General features: G+C 41.5%; 2 protein-coding genes across 9 annotated transcripts in view; one reads left to right on the top strand and one right to left on the bottom strand.

Moving 5' to 3' along the window:
* Octbeta2R (Octopamine beta2 receptor) overlaps window positions 1–26,113 on the top strand; it is a 132,844-nt gene that overhangs the window by 57,305 nt on the left and 49,426 nt on the right. For 3 of the 8 annotated variants that reach the window (XR_010822422.1, XM_066725044.1, XM_066725053.1), the window contains exon 1: window positions 24,235–25,003. The exons of 2 other annotated variants lie outside the window; for them this stretch is intronic. The gene's annotated coding sequence lies outside the window, so the exon portion shown is untranslated. Of the gene's footprint in view, window positions 1–8,359; window positions 8,855–11,389; window positions 11,452–19,808; window positions 19,828–24,234; window positions 25,004–26,113 lie in introns of those variants that run through there. 3 more of the 8 variants (XM_066725045.1, XM_066725046.1, XM_066725047.1) reach the window with 3 other exon arrangements.
* On the bottom strand, window positions 11,976–17,423 carry LOC136772410 (facilitated trehalose transporter Tret1-like). The gene is made up of 5 exons (XM_066725366.1): window positions 16,792–17,423; window positions 15,678–15,928; window positions 15,126–15,521; window positions 14,008–14,296; window positions 11,976–13,473 (listed from the first exon to the last, which is right to left on the bottom strand). The coding sequence occupies exons 1-5, from the start codon at window positions 16,886–16,888 to the stop codon at window positions 13,052–13,054; spliced, it is 1,455 nt and encodes a 484-aa protein (XP_066581463.1). The 5' UTR covers window positions 16,889–17,423; the 3' UTR covers window positions 11,976–13,051.

Here is a 26,113-nt window from a genome sequence, read left to right as displayed (position 1 = left end):
TTCGCGAATCGTGCGCAACAAACTTAAAATCTAATCAACGCTCGTTAATTACAACCTTCTCCGTAACGAATTTCAAAAATTCCTGCATCAACTGCAATTCTGTAATTAATTATCCAATTTTATTTTCCACCTACACACATGGTTCATCATCGATCAAGCGCTGTATAATTATTGGTCAAACGAGTTTTTGCTGTTTTTGGAAATTTCGAGTGTTGGCCCAAACGAGTAGTGGTGTGTGGTCACGTGGGTTTTCACAATTATTATCTCGTGCTTTCGATCGACGAATTTATCTGCATCGGTATATATATAACATTTCCGGATTCGTCGAATCTCTCCACGAGCTTTTTTTCGTGTGTGTTTACACACGCGCGTACGTGTAGGGGCGAGCGTTAATTACTGGAGGCAATGGTGGTCCGATTGGAGTATCGTTAATAACGAACGTAGAGTCCACGAGGCCAAATACTGTACGTGCCAGAGGCTTTTGAAAGTTTGACGCGTCAAAGACACATGGCAGATGTAAGATAGCTGCAGTAATTAAAGCTTCGGGCGAAAGTTTGCAAGCTCCCTATATCAGGGTCTTGAGAACCTTCGGTGAAAGCTCTTTCACCAATTCCACCTGACAAACTTGCACCGAAGCTCGTTCTCGCTTCCTGTCAAAATCCCTGACTCTATTCTGTATTATTTCTGCAGCCACAGCGAGCCATCTTTGTTCTCCAAAAAGCGAAGAAAATGCATGGAACGTTGTGTCTGCCTGCGTCAGAATCTCTCCTTCTTTCGACGCTCGAACAAGCTTTCATTTATTCAACCCGTCAACTGTCATTTCACGAAACTCTGATTTACGATTCCAGACACTCGTGAGACACTTTTAAATTTACTATTCAGTATACAGTTGTACTCGCGTCACACGTAAATATAACGTTCGTTCGATAAGCTGGATTTTCCTCGTGATATTTTTCCAATTAGAACGCGAGCTTTGTTCGTGAATTTTTTCTCTCGTTTTCGACTAATTTTCAATATATATATATATATATATGTATAAATAGCTGTACTATATTTATCACGTGGCGAACTTAGCATTCGTAGTATCCGTCGTGTTATTTGGAAACTCGATAAGATTGAAAACTAGGGAACTGTTCGAGTGCGCGGCACGTGAGTAGCCAGCGGTATCGATGTTCGGTAAGTTGCGTAATTCGCAAAAGTTAGTGAATTATTTAGGCGAGGCAGGTGGCGTAACGTTTGCGGCTACTTGTCGCGCGTGAGCGTTTCATCAACTCGACCCAGCTGCGCTCGAAAACCTCTAATTGGTAAGCCGGTGCATCCCGCTCTAGCGTCAAGTTTGTCGACAAGTCGTGCCGCGTTAAATTACCAATTCTCAACTAATTTCTCCGCTAACTCACGCACTATATGCCTTGTTTCAACGAGCTTTACGCATCTGATTCATCGTTACGGTTTCCCTTTGTTCTAAGAAAGGAGCCGAGACTCGCTATTGTGTATTTGTAACCAATTTAATCTTACTGGATTTCTCTTTATAATCCGGATCAGCCAAGCGTTGATCTTTATCACTGGAAATGGTGAAAAATATGAAATTGTTTTTACAGGTCGATGCAAATTTATTATATAGGTTTTAACGCGACTGTTTTGGGCTCAGACTCAATTTATCCATGTATTATTTAATAATTATTTATCATTCGGTTTTGAGGAAAACTATACTATTTTAACTGTACTCTAAAAGTGAGGGATTTATTAGGAATCTGTGTACAATTTGGGTCGTCCAAACATTGTCCTTTATCACTGGATATGGTGAAAAATCTAAAAATTCTCTTGCATAGTGACAGAATTTTTTTGTTAACTTTTAAGGTAACTGCTTTGTATGTAGGTTCCATTCATCGACGTATTGTTTAACAAGTGTTTATTACTCGGTACTCAGAAAGACGACTGCTAAGCCACGAATTATTAGTCGCGCTCTTCAGCTGAGAGGACCGGAAACTCCACTTCCTCTGTGCCAGTCTGTTCCAGAATTAGATTTCTCTGAGTGCACGCTGGACCTTGTTGTCGTAACTTCTGAGCTCTCTCACTTTCATACCCTTTAACATCTCCCTACACTCCTCTTGCCCCCCCCCTCCCCCCCCCCTCTCTCTCTCTCTCTCTCTCACTCACTCACTCAAGAGCACCTATAAAGCCGAATGTTACAGCTTCGCTGTCCAAATTCCTACCTCGTTATTAAATTTCGCCTCGCATAAATCAAACGGAGTACCATGGCCAAGATGTAATTAAGATCTGCCCTCGAAACTTAATTCTCCGATTAATTGGATTACCAAAGTCTCGAGCGTATATTTTGCCAATTGGTTAAAAACAAGCCTCTATATGTTTGTGTACTATTATATATATATATTGTATAGTGGTTTCACCACGTTACTTAAATTTTGCGATTATTTTACGATAGATACGAAAAACAGGAATAGGAACTGGCTCCTGGCTTCGAGTAATTTCGAGAGGGAGACCTGGAGCGGCTTGCGAGCTTAAGTATACAACGCGAGCAACTTTTCACTAGTGAGAAACGCTCCGCAGGCGGCCATCTAGCGGCGTTGTGCCAAATTAGGGAGCGAGAAAAAGAGATGGAGAGTCGGCCGTAGTGAAACGGTCCGAGAGTCTCCGACCGCTCACCCCAAATTACCTTCGATCTCCAACATAGCATCGTTACTGATGAGTAAAACCATTTAAAAGGGATTAGCAAAATTTCAACAAAAATGCACCGGAATGACTTGGCTCAAGAAGTGTGTACCTGATTCACAAAAAATATAAATTGACACGTGTCGTAAATTGTATTAAAACTGCACAACATTATTTAAATTCTGTTTATGTTTTGGATCGATTCGATTTCTCAGAGTGTACTATATTAATTAAATACTAGAAATCATCATATTAAAACATCCTTATTTCTAAATCATGTGCGAGACTAATCCTAAAAACATTCATTCTTCTTCGGTGGGCAACAATTCCATACTCACATTCTCACACATGCATACCAGGGGGGACACGGGAGACGCTAAATAATTGCAAAATTTAAGTAACGTGGTGAAGCCACGTTACAATATATATATATAGACATATTATAAAGCAAAAAAATGAAAAAGTCCTCAAAGTGTTACAACTCCAAATAAACTCGATAACCGATGACTCCTCCCATCGACATGATAAATTTTTCACGAGATACGATTATCTAATATTCCACACCTTACGTTTTTCGCTATCATTGTTCATGTATCATTCAACGGTAGCGCGCGTGCGTGGAATTCCGGCTGGAGAGCTCTCGATACTGGGTTTTTCAGCCACTTCTTCCACCCTCTCCCCCTCCTCACTCTTCGTTTTTCAACAGCTGGAAATTTCATTTTGACATATTACTCGGTCGAAGTGTGAAACAAAGACCCTGTTTCCAGACTAGAAAACTCGGTTGCTCGGCAATTCCCGGAGGCAAAGTTCTCATCCGTGGTGCAAATATGCACGTAAGAGGTTCGTTAAGTTTCGCGGAGCACGTAGAAGCTGCTCGGATCTGTATGCGTGGGAGTACGACGGGGGTTGGTAAGATTGAGGATAGGAGGGGGGGGGGGCACGCGGTAGCATCCGCTCGCAAGGAGTGCAAAGCTTAAAGTGGTGCGGCAGGATGCCGCGCGTAAATCACACCTTATTAATTCGCGGATGTAGCCCATGCAACTGGAAACTTGCCTCTTCCGTTCTTACATGCAACCGGATGAGATCCACGGCCTACTCAAACGTCTGCTTGTACTACTGGAAAAATCATAATTTTTCCAATACACGTTTCCATCCTTCTCCACGATAATCACGCCTGACAAAATTAAGCGTTATTTCGACAACTTTAACTTTCCTCGATCAATCTTTATTTCCACAAGAGTTATTTCAAGCTTCAACGATGTAACTGGACACTGAAAATTTTAAATCGCAAAACAAAAATCAGAAAAATAAAACTTCTAGAATTTTCTGCTTAAAATTATCTATCGAAGTGACTTGAATATTTTTGAGTCAACGATAAACGATTATCGAGAATCGAGTCTGAGATCTTATTAAATTTATTGAATATTACCCTAAGCAGATTTCTCCGACTTGTCTTTACAAACGTATTTATATAATATTATATATATATATATATATATATATATATACAGCATATACGTGGGTTTTTTCCCGGAACCATGAGAGATCGATGTGACGTCGGAGATAAAACGAGGAGATTAGCGTAATGGAAGGGAGATAGGGGAGAAAAATAGAGAAGGTGGTTTGATATTTGAAGAGGTTAGAGTCATTTTTCTTTGATGCTCGTCCAAGCTCGCGCTGTTTTATTTGTTTCGCCATAACCGCGTTTTTGCAGTGTTTTGCCTTCCGAACACGAAACGACTAGCTTAGCGATCCGAATTCGCTTCGAGGCTGCATCGGCCGAGCTGCCTCTTCTACATGCATAAAAATCAAGCGTATAGAAGAGAGGACCAAATCGGGTTTGCGTGGCGAACCCCAACAGCCGTGTGTACGTTATGTCGTTATTCCTCCAGAAATTCGTTCAATTTTGTTCGGTCTGCTTCGTTTTTGCTCCACACACACACACACACACACACACACACGCACGTTCTCGATTGAATTTTTCCTCCATTCACCTCACCTGTCGCTGCAGCCTGCTCTTGCATACCCCCCCCCCCCCTCCTTCCCCCACATAATCTGTCTATCTCTGTCCGATAACACCTGTTCAATCTTTCTCAGCTTTTTTAGAGAAGAATTTCTAAAAGGTAAGAGCACTGTGCGACTGAGCCGAGTCTAAATCTGATTCGAGTCGAAACTGATTATATATGACGAACGAGTGATCTATTTTTTATGCATGTATTAGTCGGAGGACGATGGTTTCCTCTTCGGGGCTTTCATCCGTGCCGAGTTCTTAAGAAGGTTTAGGGACGACGTCGATGAAAAGAATCCAGCGGTGTGCGTTTGCCGAAAATTAATTTTTCATTCGGTTTTACGATGATGGACTGGGTCGAAATTCTTACCATGGATTTTCTCTCTAAATTCTTCCAAGTTCTTCGCTTTCGTGCTCTTATATATACTAATTTTATGATGCACTCTCCCGAAAGTCTACTTAAAGATCTTAATCCCCGTTCTCTTAATTTATTGAGGTTTTTTGGGATTTCTGATATTTTTTGCCGATACTATCTTTGTGAAATTCGTGTATCAGTTTTATTGATATTATTAGGGTAGACTGGGTAAAAATGGGAATTTTATAAGGGTATAAACCGATGTAATTTGCGAATGGTTTAGAAAAATGTCAAATCATTTTTATTTAAAATAATATTTATTTTATATATACAACTGTGCTGATAAAGCATCACAGAAGATTATTTTATAATTAAATTTATAAATTCCGAAAATTGAAAAAGCATTGTATAATCCGTTTTTATCTCGGATGTAGGAAGAATTAGGTTACTCTATGCGGCTAAACGAACATTTTATTTTAATAGAAGTGATATTAAATTTTAAACTTCATTTAAAGAACTTTGGAAAAATCATAGAACAATACGTTAGGATGTTAATAATCTCCTATACCTTCATTTTTCAAATAAAACTGTAACTAGTTCATTTTTCTGTTTGAACTACTTTCAGGTTACGTTTGAAGTTGTGTTAAAAGTATTTAAATAGGGTTTTTAAAACGATTTACGATTTTACAAAATTTTTAATTATCAATATTTTAAGAATCCATTTCAGAGTTTCGTTCCCCAGACGATACATTGTGAGGGAAAAAATACTGTAGCGAAAGGTCTTCAAAAAAGTTTAATTATTTAGGAGTGTGAAAGGCAAATTTTATGGGAAATAAGAAATTAAATTTTCATAGAACAATTATATTTATGTTTTAAAATAGTGATTACAATGGATATATTTTCTACAAAATTTTATTGAAATACGCAAACTCATAACAATATAAAAAGTACTTCTTATGTTTTTTATAAATCGAGAAAAACTTAATTTTATAAACACTAATTAATTTGAACTCTGATTGAAAGATCATCCCGAACAGTTTAGCTCTAGGCTAGTAATATCATATTAACCAAACACACACACATATGTACACAAAATAAATAGTTAAAAAAATGAGAATTAACGTCTCTTTAACCAAACAAAAGCCTCTATAACAATTTTAAATTGACGAACGCTTGAAACTGGCGTCGTTACACGAGCAAGCGGAGAATAGCAGTAATAAAGAGGCTTACAAAATATCAGAAGGTTCCGGTTTTGTTCCAGTCTCTCCCATATTATATATACGCAAGGGAACGTTGAAAACACCTGGCCAATACGCGTATGTATGTACCAGGGTGGCTTGGTGAAAGTACGCTTAAAATCCTAAAAGCTCCGAGCTCATTCGACTCGATCTGCTTTTATACGGTGGTTTTCGACCAGCCTTGCAACGAAAATTCCCGTTAGCGTCGACGGTCCGATGAGACTCGGACTAAAAACACTTGGAACAATCACCGAGATACAGGGATAAAGCATCGAGAGCCGGATCGTTTCAATGGGGAGATATACGATAAGGCTTTTTGCCTATCGGAAATTCAGACTCTATACTGCAAGTCTCTGTGTACCTGTATCCCCTCTCCTCGTCTAGACCAGTCGTCGATAATGGCATTTACAGAGTGGTTCCTTTCCAATAAAGCCTGTTTGTATACAGGGATCACTCACTTTCTTTCCAAACATTTAATCTCTTCCAAAAGCACGTTACATTTTTTTTGTATAGTTCTGCATATCAGAGAATCTTTCGTTTTCAGAAAATACATTACATTCTTTTGCGTCATTCTGCATATCAAAATCATTTGTATTTGAATTATTATTGTTTTATTAATGCAATAGAATGGTACCTTCTCAATAAAGCTTATTTGTACACACACTCGCTTTCTTTTAATATTTGTTTAGCACAGTTTTGCACGTCACAAAGAATTCTTCGCCTTTCGAGTTATTGTTATGAATAGAACATGGCATGAATTGGCTGAAAAGGGCGTTCGGTGGCCCGAGGCTGTGGGCCAGCGGCGATTGATTCCTTGGCGTTCATTATTTAGAGGTTAATCGAAGTTGCAATATTGGCTTTCAAGATCCAAAGCTCGTGTGTATAGCCGTGATCAAATATCCGTGAACCCCTTGCATCGAATTACGAAAGTTCGTTGATAAAATCAACATGGCAAGTGGTCGTCGTCCGGTGTTCATGACCAAAACTGCCAGGCAGGCAGCCGCAGCTTCGCGTAGACTTTCCTCCACTCCACGCGGCTTATCCCCCCTTCCCCCCACTACCGCACCGATATAGCCAAACAGAGCGTCGCGCGTAACGCTACCAGTCAACACTCCCCACCACCAGACTCCACAGTGCCCCACGACCTACCGTGTTCATCTCCATTCAACAACAACACCAAATCCAACGGCCAATTTTATCTCTCGTGAAAACACGAATTAAAAACACAATACTCCTCGCGCGTATTATTCCATTTTATGAAACCTTTTCAGTTCAACCGAAAATGCGTTAAATAGCAAGAGTCGATCAATTATGGAAGAAGCTTCCCTCGATTCAATCGGATTAAAATTAATCCTATAGCCCGTAATCGACTGGCATTTTCCACTTTCGTTTTAATCATTATGCATCTCTGCTATTATTTATCGCCTTTCAAATTAAACAGCGTCGATCCACATTTAAACGTTTGCCTCTCTTCCTTTCCGACTCTCCATTATCACGTTTTTCGAGGGACACACTTTTCTCGATTATGAATCACCCAATGAGATTTCACGCTTTTCCTTGCATCGTTATTTTTCCCAGCGAACGATACGCGTTTTTCAAACTTCCACGTGCCACGGTGTACCGCATTTTTCGCGCACATTTTTATATTCGTTTTTTCTTCTCTCTCTCTCTCTCTCTCTCGTCGATTCAATTGGTCGATAGCGTCGCTCGCGCTGCTTCTGCCAGTTTGTCCAAGCGACGCTAATTCCGATACGATTTAACGTGCCGGATTTTCCAGCGGCTTAGCCGAATTTACTCTTCGAGCGCAAGACGCGGGATTCTCACGCTCGCACGAATCAATATTATCTTTTTCGCCGGCCTGACAAATACTTGCGCGGATTTATCCTCTCCTCGCGCGTACCCTCGACTCTTACCTCGAGCGCCTCGCTCTGTTTTCCTTCGCGCACCAAACAACCACTCCCCCCCCCCCCCCCCACCCTAAGACAGCTTACCGTTTTCCGCGAATTTTTAGACTCCGCCCGCACAACAGAATTGTTTACCAACAGTACGCGACCAACCTCGCTGGTCGCAACGAATCGATCAATTTTATCTCGCTCCCTCCGTCGTTTTTTACTAGCGCAATTACCGATAACACGAGCGAGTCATTTACCAGTGAAATTTATGTTTCGCATTTAGAATGCGCATTCTCCTTATCGCATCGCGCAATTTTTATTTCCACTATTGACAGTCGATACGTAACGCTTTGACCTGGCAGTGAATTTTTCGAGTAAAAATTTAGTTGCGCTCGATTTGCCGGATTTTCCTTTTTAAAGCTGTAATAGGATAAACGAATGTTTCTTGAGAAAATTCGAGAGACAAATTACATTGTAAATTCAACGAAGCAAAGGCGAATTGGTATTTTCGGTAAAGCCCGGGAAGAGTTGGAGCAAATGGGAATTCTATATCGGAGAATGGTAGTTCCTTTACGATCCGTAGTAAAGGATAGTATCGGTAGATTGTAGGAGAAGGAGGAGAGAGCCACCTTTGAAACTATCCACCTTTGCCGAGCAGCTTGGAAAGCCATCCGAAACGTCCGGCAAACTCGTAAGAATTAATTCATTGTCCCATTCCCTAAAATGTCCGCTGTCTAAGACAATTTAGTCTTCCTGATCTCTCAGCACTGCTATTCCAACCTTTCGCCAAATACTCAATTGCAATCTTCCACCTGTGCTACCAACGCCTACAAATCCTTGCAAAAAAATCTTTTTTTTTCCTTTTAATCCTACAAAATAAACTCCACTTACTCGACATTATATACACGTTAAATTGCAAATAATAATAATCTCGCATAATAGTGATTCGATAACGCAATTAATTTGCATAAAGTAATTTGATGGATATATCGATGTAACTCGGTTATTTACGCAAGTCGAATGATTATTTCTATTTCGGTTGAGCTGATAATTGGGACGTTTAAATTGTTGTTAATGCATATATATATATATAGCTTTGCGTGTGCACAAGTGGAAAGGGATTAACAGCGTTGATATTTTTAAACCGTCACGATGATTCGCATAATTGCAAAGTTTCTGCTTTCATTGTGGTTGGTCGAAGTTGCCGAATCATCTTCGGCAGAGCTAATTCGTCCCAAAAGAGGAGTTTCGCGTGCCAATTATCCTGCTTGATAGCCGGAGGGTTTAAATTGTTTTGAAAACTAATTATTTATCTATAATGATGTTCGGTTGAAAAGCTCTTGATTTTTTTTTTTTGTTTGGTTCGTTCAAATTGCCGGATAGTTTTTGCAGAGTTCGCTCGTCCTTTGGGACGAGGGAGAAACTATAGCTTCCTCTCGTGCCAATTATCCTAGATCTTAGTAATCCTGGCGAACTTTCGCCAAGTCTATTTCCCCTTTTTCTCCTCCCACTGTTCGTCTTACCCTCGCCTCTCTTTTATTATACGCGCTCAGCCGTTATCACTAGCTTTTTTAATAGCCGGTGATAACTCGCAGAAATTTAAATTACGGATAAGCTTCTCGTGCGCGAACCATCTCAATTTCTTTGGTATTTTTTCGAGGGCTGGAAAAGGATTACTCGCTTTGCAAAAATAAAAAAGCGTCGATCGTTGAATGAAAATTGCTTTTAACGAGCTTTTAGCCTTATTTATAAGGTTAAACCGATGGTAAGATAGGTGGATCCTTCCTAGCGAGGCCACGGGGTCAACGACCTTGACAAATATATTTTTTAAAATCGCAGCCCTCGCTCCTTGCAAGAATGCGAATAAACGACCCAAAAATTTACATTCCCGTCCATCAAAATCACTGAATAAATTTTACAAAATTTTGTAATTTAAAATTTTTTCAGTAACAAACATCAAATTACTTTGCTGACGGTTTCTCACTTAAGTATGTCATGGTGTATTTACGGATCATCGTGATCCTCTCTCTCTCTCTCTCTCTTCGAGCTTGCACGAGAGAGAGAGACATGAAATTCATTCGACAAAGATTGTGCGAAATAGCTAAGATTCCGACTTTAATTAAGCTTTCCGCGCGTCTCCAACTTACACGAGACATTATTTAGTTAATTCGTCGACGATCTTGGAAATCACTTAATGCTCTCATTGCGTATTTACGTCAAAGCTCCTTGGGCTCCTCTTCCGTATAATAAACACGCGAGAGACGAGAGACCCTATTTTACCCCTTTTCATCCACGTAACGAATCCGCTATAAAGACAAGGATAGTTTGGAACTCTTGATGGAAAGATGAAAACTGCTACTGACAATTTCTCGATCCACCCCCCCCCCTCTCCCTCTTTCCAACGAGATATAACGCAGGCTCTAAAGAGGCGCTTTTAGAGTTTGCTCCCACGAGATGAGTTCCCGATCTTGTTTAGAGGAACGAACAAATTATGATAGGATGAATAATAATGAGCGCTCTCTCGGTTTAATGCAGTTACATCAGAGGTACTCGGATAAGCTTCGTTATTTGCTTGCGTGTTGGATCCTCTTTGTGGTTATGAATAGATTTATTACGGAAGCTTTGTCACATTTTAGAAAGACACGTGCGAGCGATTTACTCGTCTCAAAGATTCTCCTTGACGCGCATGGAGCAAGCCAAATGAGAGAATTATTATACGAGTGGAGGAAAATCATTGCGAGCCATTCGTTTGTGAAAAATAATCCTCAACTTTGACATTATACGTGGAAAACTATAAGCTCCTCGATACGCTCAGGGATTTGAGAAATATTTAACATATATTGGGCATTAAAGCTCGCGCAAATCTCTGTATTATTGTTTGCACGATAGTATCTCTGACGTGCTTTGAGTGGTATATTCAAGTGTTGGGCGGTTCAATATGGGATTGGTGCATTGGGCAGTGAGCTATAAGCTGATTATTAAATTAGGGGAGTAATGAAAAGACACGCTCTTATTTATAATATGCGCCGTGATCGGATAACGAGTGGAATGTAATAGCTCGATGAACGGTTTTGCAATCGATCTTGAGATAAAAGCGAAAAATCGAGCGATCGGAGGATCGTCGATCGATTTAAATAAATTTTAGACAGTTTTGTAACGTCGCTGCGGAATTGTTAATACTTTTCTTCTGTCATTTCTTGTATAACTGCTCGATTCTTTTTCGCAGATTCGAGAGAAGTTGGAACTTATTGGAGGAACGCCTGAAATCACGTTTGTTCTGGATTTATGGTAAGACTGCAGTATTACACATTTATAAAGGAATTGCGTTAAAAATGATTTAATATCGCTTCATTGAATATTTGTTGGAAATTGTAAAGTGGTTGAGTTCGTTAATGCAATGGAGCTCATGTTTAATCGTTATAACGTTATAATATTTTGCATAATTCGTCGTTAAAGAGAAATATGAAATGATTTTAATCCGTTCCATCTGTCAGATTAACTTTCGATAAGCCCAGCTCCATTAAGTTTCATTCGTTGTTATCGCGATGGAGCTAACTGATAATAATAATAAGACCTGTATAATAGTTTTTGGTATTTGCCTAAAATTAACAAAGAGGCGAGTGCGTTTGATTATCGTCATAATAACATACACACACACATATATATATATATATATATATATATATATATATATATATGTAGTATTTATAACGACACATTTTTAGCACCGCACAGAAATTTCAATACACTGCTAATTGCGCAGCAAGATTGAGCAATTGGTACAGCTATGCTCGATACGTCGATAAATGTATTCGCTGATTTAATAATTATAGCATCAATGAACTAAATTCGCAGCAGTTAATTACATGTACTGGAACAAATGGATAACTAGAGTTTACGATGTTCTGGTTTAGAGCGGAACACGGTGAACTGACTACGCAATTAAGCATGGAACTGAGTTTATGCTACCTCGTTTTGCGAAACTTGTAAAGTTCTATGTATTACAAGAGTAGAGCTTGAAAATGAACTCTGAGGTTTCTGGGAGATAATGGTTGAGGGAAGAGTACAAAAAATTCCAGAGGAGGGGAGGGGGGGGGGGTATACATGTGCGAACGAGAGACGGAAAGTAAGAATAAAATAACGAGAGTGAACGCTAGTGTTATAAATTGCAAAGGATTCTCGTGTTTCCGGCTTTCACGATCCTTGAGAGAGGCGATCTTGAGCTTCGAGCTTCTTCAAGGGGTAGCCAGTGGCGCGTTATTTTGGTCAAAAGGCTATCGCACGACCGCGGACAGAAGCGTTTACATCTGTTAGTAATATTTCAGTCGACCAAACAAAATGCGTCAAGAGGAGTTCGTATTCTGGCAGTCGCCCAGTTCAAGTACAGACAGGTCTCTCTCGAACCACCCACAGCATCGATACAAACTCTACGATTCTACATGCACTGGTCGATTAATTTATCTCGCATTCCTCTCCCTCTCTCTCTCTCTCTCTCTTTAGACAAATACACTAAAAACACAGGTTTATCGGTCGTTCGAGCGTCCGACCAAAAAATGTCTCGATCACTAGGAAATTCGAGCGTGGCAAAAATCGAAACTTTCCAAGAGCGCGAGAATCTCGCAACTTTTGGCAACGTTCCCCCCGACTGCTCCTCGAAACTTGGATCACAAAAGAGAAACGGTTTTCGAGTGGAGAATATGCGTTGTTATTATTATTATGAGAAACGTGTACAACACTCTAGAGAGAGAGAGACAGAGAGAGAGAATTATTAGGAATCTTAATGCTACATCGACTGAGCTTCAGAGTATAACCAAAGCTGTCAGCTTTGCGTGATTGATGAGACGATATACGAGTGGACGCGACGATTGGTCATTAATAAAGCGAGATATCAGAATTTCGTTTCCTCCGTGGGACGAGATGCTTCAGGCCGGGATCCCTCCACGGGGAAAAAGTCCTGCTGGATCCGAGCGAGGGTTTTTCCGGACGTGTCCTTGCAGAGGGCAGCGCAGAGGATGGCACCGGCGAAGCAGAAAGCAGCGAAGCTCCACAAAGTCCTCGATATCCCAAGAGCCCCGACCATTTGCACGAACATCGTGCTGCTCAAGATCGCCAGCAGCCAGTTTGTAGAAGCGACCAGACTGGCTGCGAGAGTCCTGATCTCCGCTGGAAACGTGTCCGCCAGCATCGACCAAGATATCGGTCCGATTCCCAAATTGAAGGCTGCGAAGAAGAGGCCGATGCTGGTGGGGGGGAGCCAGGGATGAGTATCGTCAATTTCCGGATCCGCCTCTCTGGCCTGGAAGTACCAACCTGGAACGGAAGATTCGTTTAATAGCGGAGAACCCGGAGAGAGACCCTGATATGCGCGAGACTCGCTATAACAACGCGCGGGAATAAACGTTTCATGGCTCGACACGTTTCCCCTTTTAAACGGTTGCATAAATTTTCTCCTGCTTCCTTACGTTATTCAAGCACGCGTTAAACGTTATATCGCGGAGGGGAGGGGGGAGTCTCGCGTTCGGCATTGGAGCTTGGCCAGAATTACGTGTGTCACGAGGAATCTCCTCCTCCCGCAATTATCCGTAAATATGACTTTTTCCGCGAAGCTCGCGGGAGCGAGCTTTGCTGTCCCTACGCTGTGAAAGCACCGAGAATAAGCTGTGCTTTCGCAAGTCGGCGTGGGAAGCTTCGATGGGGAATTGTTCGGATTGCGTATAGGGAAAATATTGATATTTAAGGTGTAATGATAAGGTGTCTATATATATATATATATATATATGTAGGAGTTTAATTATAGAAGGCAGCAGGCGAGGTTCGAGCGAGGTCAGACGGGAAGTCGTTTACCTATCATTATCAGAAATAGTCCCATGAGTGCCGAGGACACGGTTAACAGTATCCGTCGGCCCAGAGCGCCGATCAATATTGCTGCCAGGATGCAGGACAATGTCTGTGTGACGCCAACGGCAAGTGTCTGCTCACTTCCGGTCAAATTTCCGGAGCCACCAGAGTTGAAGAGCGTTAACGCGTAAAAGATCATCGTGTGTACTCCGCACAGCTGCTGCGTCACCATCACAATCACGCTGCTCGCGAGGGACCGCATCACTCTGGCGTTGCACACCAATGCGAACGTCACCTGCCAACACACCAACAAACACACACGTGTAAACAAATCCCACTCGCTTCTCGATCTCGAACGCCTCGCTCTGGTTCGTCCAATAACTTCCGCAAACCCCACTTGGCGACGCGGGATCATATAAGAACTGGAAGACGGATGTGAGAAAATTTGTTTACATCCGGTTTGGAAATTCCGCGTGGAAGCTAAACGACCAAAGGATATCTATGATTTAGGATCGCGCGGCGTTGTTGGCGAGCAAACGGTTAGCTTATCCGTTGGAGGATCGGGAGTTGCGTGACGCGATACGGTATAATTAACAGCGTTGTTTTCATGACGTAAAGTCCAATATAAAAAGATCATTGTATAATATATCCGATTAAAATGGCCCTTGTGAGATTGCGATCCTCATTCTAATTTCGTGTCTGCCGCGATTACACTTGGAAGTCAAGGTTGTCGTAATAATAAAACTATAATGTTGTTTGGAATACGAGGCTCGATTACCGGAGATCTGGGCCAATGTGGGGGCAAACGTTACTCATTCGTATGTGCATTCTTGCGAGAGTTACGCGCGTGTCCTCACACTGCAATTCGAGAAATCAAAGTATATATATGTATATATATATATATATATATATATACCGAGCGAAAGTTTGAAGACCGAGCAGAGTCGGGACTCTCCAAAGACTTTCCAAGTTTCCGAAGGGATTCTTTATCCCGAGTTAGTCGGCACAAATTAGAAATCCTTGATATACTATGGTACAGAGCATAGTATATAAGAAATCGTATAGGTAGGAAATAAATTGGACGAACGTTGCAAGAATTCAGCTGGATCGACAAAAATTCTAACCTTCTTCAAACGGTTCGAGTGACGTTTAAGTTCCTCCAATTCATCCTCGACGTTAAAGCGTTCCCCGCGATACCAGACGAGCGATCGTTTGGCGCTGGCATAGTCCTTCTTTTTGATGTAGTAGAGAGGGCTTTGTGGCAACGCGTGTATAACGCCCATGGAGAGACACGGTAAAGCACAGTACAAGCTGTATTTCCAAATATCGTCTCTCTCCTTCAGCAGATAATCCAGTAAGAAGGCATACGCGATCCCAGAATTGATCATCAAATGGTAAAACGTCAACAGTCTTTCTCGAATGTCACAATGAGCGATTTCAGCTATGTAGAATGGTGTTATTATACAGAAGACTCCGCCAGAGACTCCGCAGAGCAATCGACCAATCATCAGTGGCGCCATCTACAACAAATGGTTCGGTATTAAGCCGCTCGGGACGCCGAGCGAAGTATTTTTAGGTTATGTCGTGCTTTCGTAATGTATCATTTATTATTTGTCTAATCGAGTAAATAAATTGTAAGCCTTGGTGTATCGAAAAAAACTGCTGGATAATCTTACTGTTTGCTTAGAAAGACAGATAAGAGTCCAACCGAGAAAATTGATCGTCATTGTTAGGTAGACGGTGATTACTCGTCCGAGTATTTTGACTAGAATAGGTACGGCTACGGAACCAAGAAGCGCGCCGAGATTAAGCATGCAGCCAATCAGTCCGATCTCGAACGAACTGGCGCTCGAGACGTTCCGAAGAACGTAACTCGCACTGGAGTTCCATCCGAGCGAGATTCCAAACGCAAATCCACCGAGTGATGCTGCAATATGAGAGCAAACGCCAGCAAAACACGATTTTCAGTGGATAATTTCTCGTTTCTTATTTATTTATTTTCATTTGCATCAGTTTCTTTCGCTCTCGTACACCAGGCACACACACATGCACTCACTCGCAACGTTTTGTCAACAACCTAACCTCAATCCTAATCTTACGAAGAGTACCAGAGAAAGGTAGAGAGAGAGAGAGAGAGAGAGAGAGAGAGAGAGAGAGAGAGAGAGGAAATTTGCTGTCTGTTCATTCGTACTATTTAGATTCCGTGCGTTTTACAGGTTTTAAACGACTACTACCACTCTCGTATTAATTTTGCATTCTCGAGGCTTCCACGTTGCACACTCGTCGTTTTGAAGCACGGAGACTTTTGGGCTCTCGCGCGTGCTCTCCGCTCGTGGAATGGCGCATAGCGTACGAAGCTACGAAACGGCTCGCGCTAATTGGTAGCCGTCTGGTCCGGTATTAATTTAACCCGAGTCTCTCCTTCGGACCATTTCAACGGAGGAATCTCGAGGTGGCCAAAACGTAAAAATTCTATTTTTTTCTTTGTTCACTGAAACGCACGAAAAATCGCGTTGGCAGAATTGAAGGGATATAGAAGAGTGCGGCGGTATTACGTGAGAAACTGCAAGGGGGGGATTTTAGCAAAGCAAATTTTCGTGATTTTTCGAGAGCCACGCAAACACGATTTCAAACGACTTTACGAGAAGCAGAAGCGTACGAGGAGACTGGATCTGGATAGAGATGAAAGGTTGTAGTGTGGGGTGGCGCAGTGCAGGGTGATGTGCCCGATACTTCGGTGACTGAACTGCAGATGGCGTTAGTGGTAAACGATTCGCCGAGTAAGCTCACCTATCAAAGAGCCGACGTGTTGGTTTAACTTATTGGCCCTGGCATCACGGATATCGTTCGCGTTACTTGTGTTCCCGATCGCTGCAGTGTCCTCCATATTCCCAGCTGGGAGCTAATAAACTCTCTTCCCGGTAAATTCGATTCCCACTTCGATTTCAGTTCTTGTTCCTAAGAGTCTCGTACTCTTGCGACTACAACGCGTTGTTGTTGGAGGTTAGAGTGCCGGCGAGAGAGAGAGAGAGAGAGAGAGAGAGAGACGGAGAGTGGTGGCGTCGTGTCGTCGTGACTCGTGAAGAAACTTAATGAACCATGTTCAAGCGAAACCGAGTCGAACGCTTTCGATTCTGGTACGTTTGCGTTACTGCATGCGTGTATCAAACGCATTGCAAACCAACACAACTTCGCTCACTTGCCAAACAACTACTGGTCGGCTGTATTCAAGCTATTAACGAATATAACGAGCGATAGCTCGACTCTGACTCCGACCACTTTGCTCAATACTGCAAAGTGTGTGTACACCAACGTCAATATTTTTCACAACAAAATTCGATTCACGCATTAATCACACTGCGTGCAAAATAATAAATATTATAAACTTTGATTTACGTTGAATCAGGGAATATCTAAAGTCGTTTGGGCTCGATGTAGGTCGTGCAAAGGATTATTTTCTAAAAGTTTTTTGTGTGCAAGATCAAGGTAGTGGGTTTAGTGGATACAGACTGTATTGGTCAGACACGTTTTAAAAACGTCGATATTTTTCATAACAAAATTCGATTCACGCATTAATCACACTGCGTGCAAAATAATAAATATTATAAACTTTGATTTACGTTGAATCAAAGAATATCTAAAGTCGTTTCTGGGCTCGATGTAGTTCGTGCAAAGGATTCTTATCTAAAAGTTTTTTGTGTACAAGATCAAGGTAGTGGCCAGTGGGTTTAGTGGACACAGACTGTTTTGATCAGACACATTTTAAATTTGAATTAAACTACTGTTTTTCGTCTTCGCCCACTAAACGAACCACTTTGATATACGTGAATGTATTATTTTCGAACGGGAACAGCGTCTATTAATTAAAACGAAGGAAATTAGTGTCTGGAATCTGATTTATCTATAAAATTCTATTCACAAATATTCCTCCATCATTTTGGAAGCTACTTATTGTCTGCTCGTTTGGAGATTCCTGAATAACGTTATAGTGTGTGTGTGTGTGTGTGTACCATATATAAGAGGAAAATATTAAATCTGGATTTAGCAAATAATCGTTACCTAGCCAGCCACATGTGTGCAATAATTCCAATGCTAGCAGGCTTATCGCGCAAGAAGCAGGACGACCGTGCATTCATTTTTAAGGCTTAAAGCTCGATATAGCTAAATTGTTCAGATTAGCAAAGACGCACGGGAGGTCATAGGATTTGGACCAATGGGAAATTAACAACGATCGGTGTACGAACGTGAGATATATTTTAGTATACCTATATATATGTATACATTATGAAACCATAATTAATTATTCCTCGCGTTTCAGAGTCAATCCAGTACTCCGCAGGCGTTTTCGAGGAAAGGATGAGACGAGATGTTTGCAAATTGTGTCGTCGTCTGGTCGATTCAGTTTTGTCCAAGTGTTGCGATCAGCGTATAACAGTCAGACATCTCAACCTCGTGCCAGGGACGATTTGACGACTGGCCAGAAGAATTTACAGTCTCGAGATATCGTGGCAGTAAATTTTCTCGAAAACTATTTGCCAAACTGTACCCTTGACCTTTACAACTCTCTTCTCGTCACAGATTTTCAGATTTCTCGTCGATGCTAATTGAAACTTTCCACTCTTTGCAAAAACTCGTTCGCTCGATCCCTCTCATGGTTCGTCGACGAAAGAAATATTTGAACACGGAGGCTCTGATTTTTGGATCGTTGCAGTGGAGCTGGAAATTGTGTCGAATGATGAAAATTTTCAATTGGGTTGGTTATAGCGATAATAAAGTCTCAGCGTTGTAAGTTTTATTATTTCCTCGCGTCCTTCCTCCACATGGCAGTCGAAGCATAAAATTTGACAAGTACGAAGATCACCGAAACTGCATATTAGCAATCGATGCGATACAACAATGGGAGAGTGGTATGCATAAATCCGCTTAATAGCGGAGGAGAAAAGCCATCGACAATAGAAGCATTAGTCGAAATTTTCAACCAAACGTAAATAGTTGTTCGAAATTTCAAGCAGATAATAGAGCCACGCGTACAGGAATATAATAGTGGAAGGGATTTTCATTATAATTCAATTTTTTTACTTCGTTATTATAAATGCCACGATAATGTACTACAAAAGTATATTCGAGCTCTGTTATGAGAAACTTCGTATTTAATAATTAAGGAGAAGAGTCATTTATATTCTGTTAGCATTTTACCGAATTACATGGAGTACAAAAAATTATGCAATTCGCTTGTTTCGTGTTCAGTTAATTAAAGCGTATTTGAAGTTTTTTACTACCTTCCATATATATATATATATATATATATATATATATTAAAACTGAACAGAGGAGATGCATTTTAATATAAAATTTAAACGTTTGTGTTTGCATGTCGAAAAAATTACCCAAAAGGAACGCTTATTAAATTTAGGATTAAAACTTATAAATGCATCAATCTCATTAGCATTTATCGCGCTGTATTATTTTTTATACATAGCTCGAATGCAGTTTATTTATTCATTTCGTTTATACTCCACTGTATTAACAATGATGGTACATTGATAATTTTTTAAACAAACACTCTTTCACTGAGAGATTGAAATCCCTGTACATTTGAATAAAACTTGATTCTATTATCTTTTTATAGTCCATGCATCGAAACGCAATTAATTATCAAAATGTGGATAAACCAACGTTATATTTATTAATATAAAAATATTTGTATGCAAAAATTCTGAAATATTTATAATTATATATATTCACCAGAAATATTTAGCAAAATAATTGTATTCCCAGGTACAATATTGTCTCCGAAGATTAACATTCGAGAGTATGTCGACGCTGGTAAGTGAAACGTACAGTTTTATTTTATTTTATTTTTACACGTATCACTTCCGCTATGCGAGATAGCAATTCGCCACGTGCGAGCAAAGATGACAATGTATAATCGCACACACGCGTGTTATCAGCACAGTTTATCCCAACTTTCGTCATTTTTTCCGGACTTTCCTCACATACGTTTAAACACACATACATTTTCACCGAACAATCGCGTCGATGCGAAATAAAAAGAGCTAGAAAAACACTGGTGAATTTGATAAAATTTGGCGAAGCGTGAATATATTTTCGCGCGGTTGAAATTCATCGGAACGTCGAGGACAAAAACTAGAGTGGGGGGGGGGGGGGGGGTAAAGTCTCCTGGAGCGGAATATTAAATATCGGATCGAGAGAGGGAGCGATCGGTGACAAATTCTTGACACCGCGTGCAATCGTAGATGGCCGATAAGAAAAGTGTGGTTGCGTGGGGCGCCACTTGAGAATTCTCCGAAGCAATTTGCCGAGGCGCAGGGGTCGATTCCACCTTTGCAAAATTATCCAGCCAAGGACGATCGTCGAAATTTCCCGCTCCCTCGCGTAATAATTCCAGAGGTTGGTGTGGGTAACCACTGCGCTAAAGTTGTTCGATTCCGAACGAACCACGCGTTCTCCCAGCACCGTATAATGGAGCCTGGGAATCGGTCTTCCGTTTATTTTCGTAGAGCTTATCTATTTGTGTTTCGTAGGAGAGAGACGACTTTTATTCGTTTGCGAATCGGAGGAATCGCCTGGCTAATATGGCACGAGATGCAGTCGTGAATAGACAGAGGTTAGCGAGGAAGGTTGGTCGCTGATGCGTTTATAAATAAAATTCTATCGCTTGTTGCGGAGACAGCAGGTACAAAGGCTGCCGAAGTCTTCTAGACGCTACAGCGGTCTATATATATATATATATATATATTAGGGTGGCCATAAAAAAAGAAAATTTTTTCCGGTGCTTTTATTTTATTAAGAATGATGAAAAAATAGGAATCGAATTTTTTTAGATTTTTTTTGAAGCCGTTAAATGGTACCGATATCGTTTTTAAAGTTAAAAATCCGGTGTTCTTCCACTTTTTCGAGGTTAGATGTAAACCAAAATTCCAATAAGCTTTTAATTTGTCAAAAATTATAAAAAAAAAGAGATCCTCGAATTTATAGAATTTTTAAAGCCGTTAAAATGTGCCAATATCGATTTTAAAATTAAAAATGTAAATTTATTGAAAACGATTTAACGAAATTATAAATTAATATTGTTTTGAAAAGTCCTTTAGTTAAATTACAAGAAAATGTAATAAAAAAAACATTAATCCAGCACAATATTAATTTATAAGTTTGTTAAATCGTTTTCAATAAATCTAAATTTTTAATTTTAAAAACGATATCGGCACCACTTAACGGCTTCAAAAAAATCTAAAAAAATTTGATTCTTATTTTTTCATCATTCTTAACAAAATAAAAGCACCGGAAAAATTTTTCTTTTTTTATGGCCACCCTAATATATATATATATATATATATGCGTGGACAGCTCCAAGTATCGGAACGCGAAGCTGGGACCGACGAGATTTAAAACTGAAACGAGTTTTATTTACTCGTCAAACGACGCAACGCAGAAATGCACCGTGGGGCTATTTAGGTCCACCTTGAAAAAATTTTACGTCGAAATTTTTGACGCGTCGGTGAACGACCGTTAAAAGACTCCTCGAACCGGGGAACGTTAAAGTTTAAAAAAAAACTGATCGAGCGTGGATATGGCTCTATTATGGGAACACGAGACTCCGATCGACGAAATCCGGCACCCGTGCTTTATTTGCTCGTTTAAACTGCGCGACTCTGCTGCCCACCCACACACGCACACATGTACACAGCATTTATTCGTTGGACTTGAAAAAAAAGATAAATTTTGGGCTTCGCAGCGATTCGCGTGGCTTTGAATTTGGTAAATAACTCTGTATACATTATGGAACGTTCGAATTACGTGGAAATGTGCATATATATATATATATATATATATGTATACAAGGGTAGAGGAGAATAAGAGTGGAGAAAAAAAAAGGCGGGAGAGTTAGGAAGCACTATCGAATGTCGATAACTCGACCAATTGCACTTGGCGGGTCCGTGGTATTCGTCAATAGAACCACGAGGACGTTCGAGTACAGATCGAAAGCCATACATTTTATTAAATTTTCAACGATCATCCATTCATCATTCGCACTAACGCCCCGATCAATAAAATCCTACGACTATTGGAATCGCGGTGAACCGGGTGCATTGTGCACTTGGCCGATGCGGAGGGAGCCTCCAAAAATCCAAATTAATTTCAAAAGAGAATTATTCGAACGTGCGCAACGATCGATATTAACCGAACCGAGACTCGCCGTGAGAAATTATGCGAGATGAATAATATCGTGCAACGATCCGACTATATATATGTATAAAGGCGAATGATCGCTTGTATAGACGGAAATGTCGAAATTTCGAGTTTTCGAAGATAAAACGTGGCACTGAGACTCGTGAGAAGTTATGCGAGATGAATAACATCAGCGATTCGAATATATAATATATATATATATATATATATATATATATATATATATATATATAAAAGGGGATGATCGGTACAGACGGAAACGTGGAATTTCGGGAGATAAAACGTGGGAAATAGCCATGGGAGAATTAATCAGCCTGGCATGTGACGCGAATATGTAATATTGGTGTAATATATATATATATATATATATATACGTGTAAAGGTATATTACAGGTAAGCAGCATCGCGTGATACAAATGAATGCGTACGCGCGCTCGCACCGATTCATCGCGTTCCAGCCGGTGATTATGCAAAACTTAATTGCGATCCGTTAATACTCGATCCATATTCGCTGTTGACGAATATATACAACTCGTGACACTCGCCACTCGCGATCGTCAATTTCACTCGAAAGCGCATGCGCACACGCGAGCTTTTCGATAATTCTCTCGTTTTTCTCCTCGCTTATTCTCTTTTTCCACTGTACGTGCGTGTGTGTGTGTCTGTGTGCGGTGGAATTTATACACTCGAGTAGTCATAGAACATATATATGTGTATATCGTAGATGCAAAGGTGTGCAGGCTCACCACTGTTATTTCCGATGCGAAGATTACGCGTTACATTCGAATATAATCGCGTTTCCATCTACTCTGTCTCATCGATGCTCGCTCGGATCGCGTTATTCTCACCGTTGAGCACGCACACGTGTATACACCGCTCACAGTACACGCCAACTTCCCCCGAACAATGTCCAGTCGCGTTAAACATCCTACGCGTTATAATACGATCCGCTCGTCGAGCCAATCGTGGTGAAAAACCAATTTGGTCGTTTCGCTCGCTGCAACTGCGAGGAGAGAAAATGTATCGCTCGATTCTTCCATTTCTAAAAAGGGGGGAAGGGGGGAACGCGTTAAAAGTCGCAAGGGACGCTCGAAGCTGCCCGTTGAGTCGAGACGAAATTTCTGAAAAATCCTCTTCCGCGAAACCCTTTCAATCGTTATACATTCCTCGCGTCTTTTGTGTTGTATTCAACGCTCTTCAGCTCGCTTGAGTTCGTAGAATTCCCGCGCGCCGATCCTTCAATCCCGTCGCACGCTGTTTGGATACACTTACCACGTATAGCGTTACGAAGACTGTATTTTAGTCGTTGCGTTTTTCTAGCGACAGTGTCGTTGAATAACATTAAACCCGAGTTCAACACTTTGTCATTGTTAAACGTAATATCTGGGACTGTATATATTAGTACATAGTGGAGTGTGTTTATATATACATATATATAGTGTAAGAACACATTTCTTATCAGTCGCTAATTCGCTCGGGTGAAAGACGCTTTGACATTGCGCGCTCATCACCGGCGTTCGTACGCGTTGATCTTTGAAACTTTTACAATGGACGGTATATAGCAGTGTATAGCGGAATAATACATTTGTTTACGAAAGTTTCTACAATTTTTAATTGACACCAATTACGCGCCAGTCCGATTAGCTATGAGAATAATAACGCGCGTTTCACATGACGGAGTCTGATTAGATTCAAGGAGATAGCAATTTCAGCGTTAATAGCACAAGGATGACATAATCATGGGAAACCGTGGGGAAAATGCGCCAAGGGGTTTTTTGGTGCTCGGTTATTGCAGGGAACGGGTGGAGGAATCGCGCGCGAGCTTTGGGGGAGTAGCGTACTATGAGTAGGAGTGTGAGTGGTGGGTATTGGAGTAGTGGGGAGGGGAGGGGGGAGAAGGATCGGTGGAAGCTGGTGCTGCGTTGGGTCAGGAGGAGGCGGATTGGTGGAGGTGAGCAGGGGGCAAGCACGCTCGACGCTCATTCAAGCTCGACTCGACTCTTCGACTCCGGCTCGATTCAGTTGCGGCCGACCCGCCAACCGAGCTTTGTCGATCGAATCGCTACGTTTGTTTTGCTCTCTACCTCCCTCCCCTCCTCCTGTATACACACCAACCGTACATACACAACGCTACCCTACTTCCCCCCTCCCCCACCACTTTCTTCTCTCACCGACCCAAACACTCTCTTCTCACCGTCCGATCGAAAGCTCCGCCGTTTCGCGGTCGAGAAAGCTCAACGCGACTTCGTCCGTAAACGCGACAGAAACGCGAATTTATTTCCCGCTTGATTTTCTCGCTCTAACGCTGCGCGAGAAACGACGGAGACCTCTGTTATTCCAACTCCACTCCCCCCCCCCCCCCCCTCCTTTTTTTGAGAATCCAACGAAATTTGCCTACAGGGGGCAGGTTTTATTCCGAGAGTCACACTTTGTTCCCTCTCTTTCCCTTTTTCTCTCTCTCTCTCTCCTCAGTGAGGGCGCTATTTCGAGTGCTGCCGGAGAAAGCTGCCAAATGTTGCTGCGGAGATTGGTTCAGTGAAAGCTTTTCAGCCAGTGATAAAAATGTACTTGATAAACGTGTCCTCGAAGCATTGGAGAAAGTGACGGGAAGCTCTTGGCGAGAGAGCAATTTCGTTGGAGTGTGAAAATTTGGTGTTCAGTGCGATTAAAAGCAATGTCCAATCCCCGACGGCATCGGTCTCCCTGTTCAGGATTATAAAACTAGTGCTGCCGAACTGTCTACGGAATTCAAGTGGACAACGCTCTTCAGCAACGAGAAATTCCATTACGCGTAAGTGGCGAGTGGTAATCCCTTTTCCGTCCACTGTAATTACGTAAATTGCAAGGATCCGTTACGCATCGATTGCTTGGAAAGAACAAGGCGTTCCGAATGACACATGGATTAATAATACGCGGAATCCCCGTCGAGTGTGTCGAACCACCGTTGATTATGCTCCAGAGATTCGTTCGAGTTCTGTAACGCCTCGTTTCTACCAAATTGAAATTGATAATAAATCAGGGGAAATAACGGATAATCACCGTCGATTAATAAAACGTTCGGATTGAATGAGCCAGCCTCTGTACGTTATTTGGAAATTGTCGTTTACCTTCGTAATCCAATATTCAATAGGCGAGTGGATATATGGTGTATATAGTGAAACGTCAATAACAACTGTGTATACCGGTGCGAGATTCATGCGCAGGTTTTTTTGACAGGCGATACGCACGTGGAAAGAGAGCAGTCAAGAGTGATCGCTGTGTGAGTTTACGTATACGTCTATGCGAGAGAGAGAGAGAGAGAGAGAGAGAGAGAGAGAGAATAGCAGCGCCAGTGAGGCAAGCAAGGTTGAGTTGTCGAAAGAGGAGACAGAGCCCGTTGGCTATGAAGTTGCTCGAATCGATGAGAATCGGGGACTCGACGATGCGATTTTTACACAAAGAAACAAGATTCCAACACAAATCCCAGCTTGGAGAGAGACTATGGTAGATTCGCGCGTAAAATGTGCGCGATGTCCCGTAACGCCAGAACGCTCTTCCTAACCTTTCGTGACGCGCGGGAATCTCGCGAGTTCTCTGAAAGCGAATCACAGTACGCTCCAGCGAAGCTTGATTTTCGAGGATTCGCGCGAGGCTTCGAGAAGCGATAATTGTCGATTATTCAAATCGCAAGGCGAGAGATAATGCGACGGTGAACGCACACGCGCGCATTATGTCACGGATCTCGCGTTGCGTAAGCACAAAGAGAAAATACGTGTGTGTGTGTGTGTGGGGAACTCGACGAAAAACCATGACGCTCGGTAGGTCGAATTAAATGCCGAGCTTCAACGAACTCGCTTCATAATAGATGGCGTGAAGATGATTTTGTTTACAGAATTGGTCGATGTGTCGCACGCGCGTTCGG

Source organism: Prorops nasuta, unplaced genomic scaffold (genome assembly GCF_024137725.1).
Source record: "Prorops nasuta isolate Cenicafe-Biocafe unplaced genomic scaffold, Cenicafe_Pnas_1.2 PNAS00004, whole genome shotgun sequence".
Taxonomy (NCBI): Eukaryota; Metazoa; Arthropoda; class Insecta; order Hymenoptera; family Bethylidae; genus Prorops; species Prorops nasuta.
This window is presented reverse-complemented; position numbering and strand designations above follow the sequence as displayed.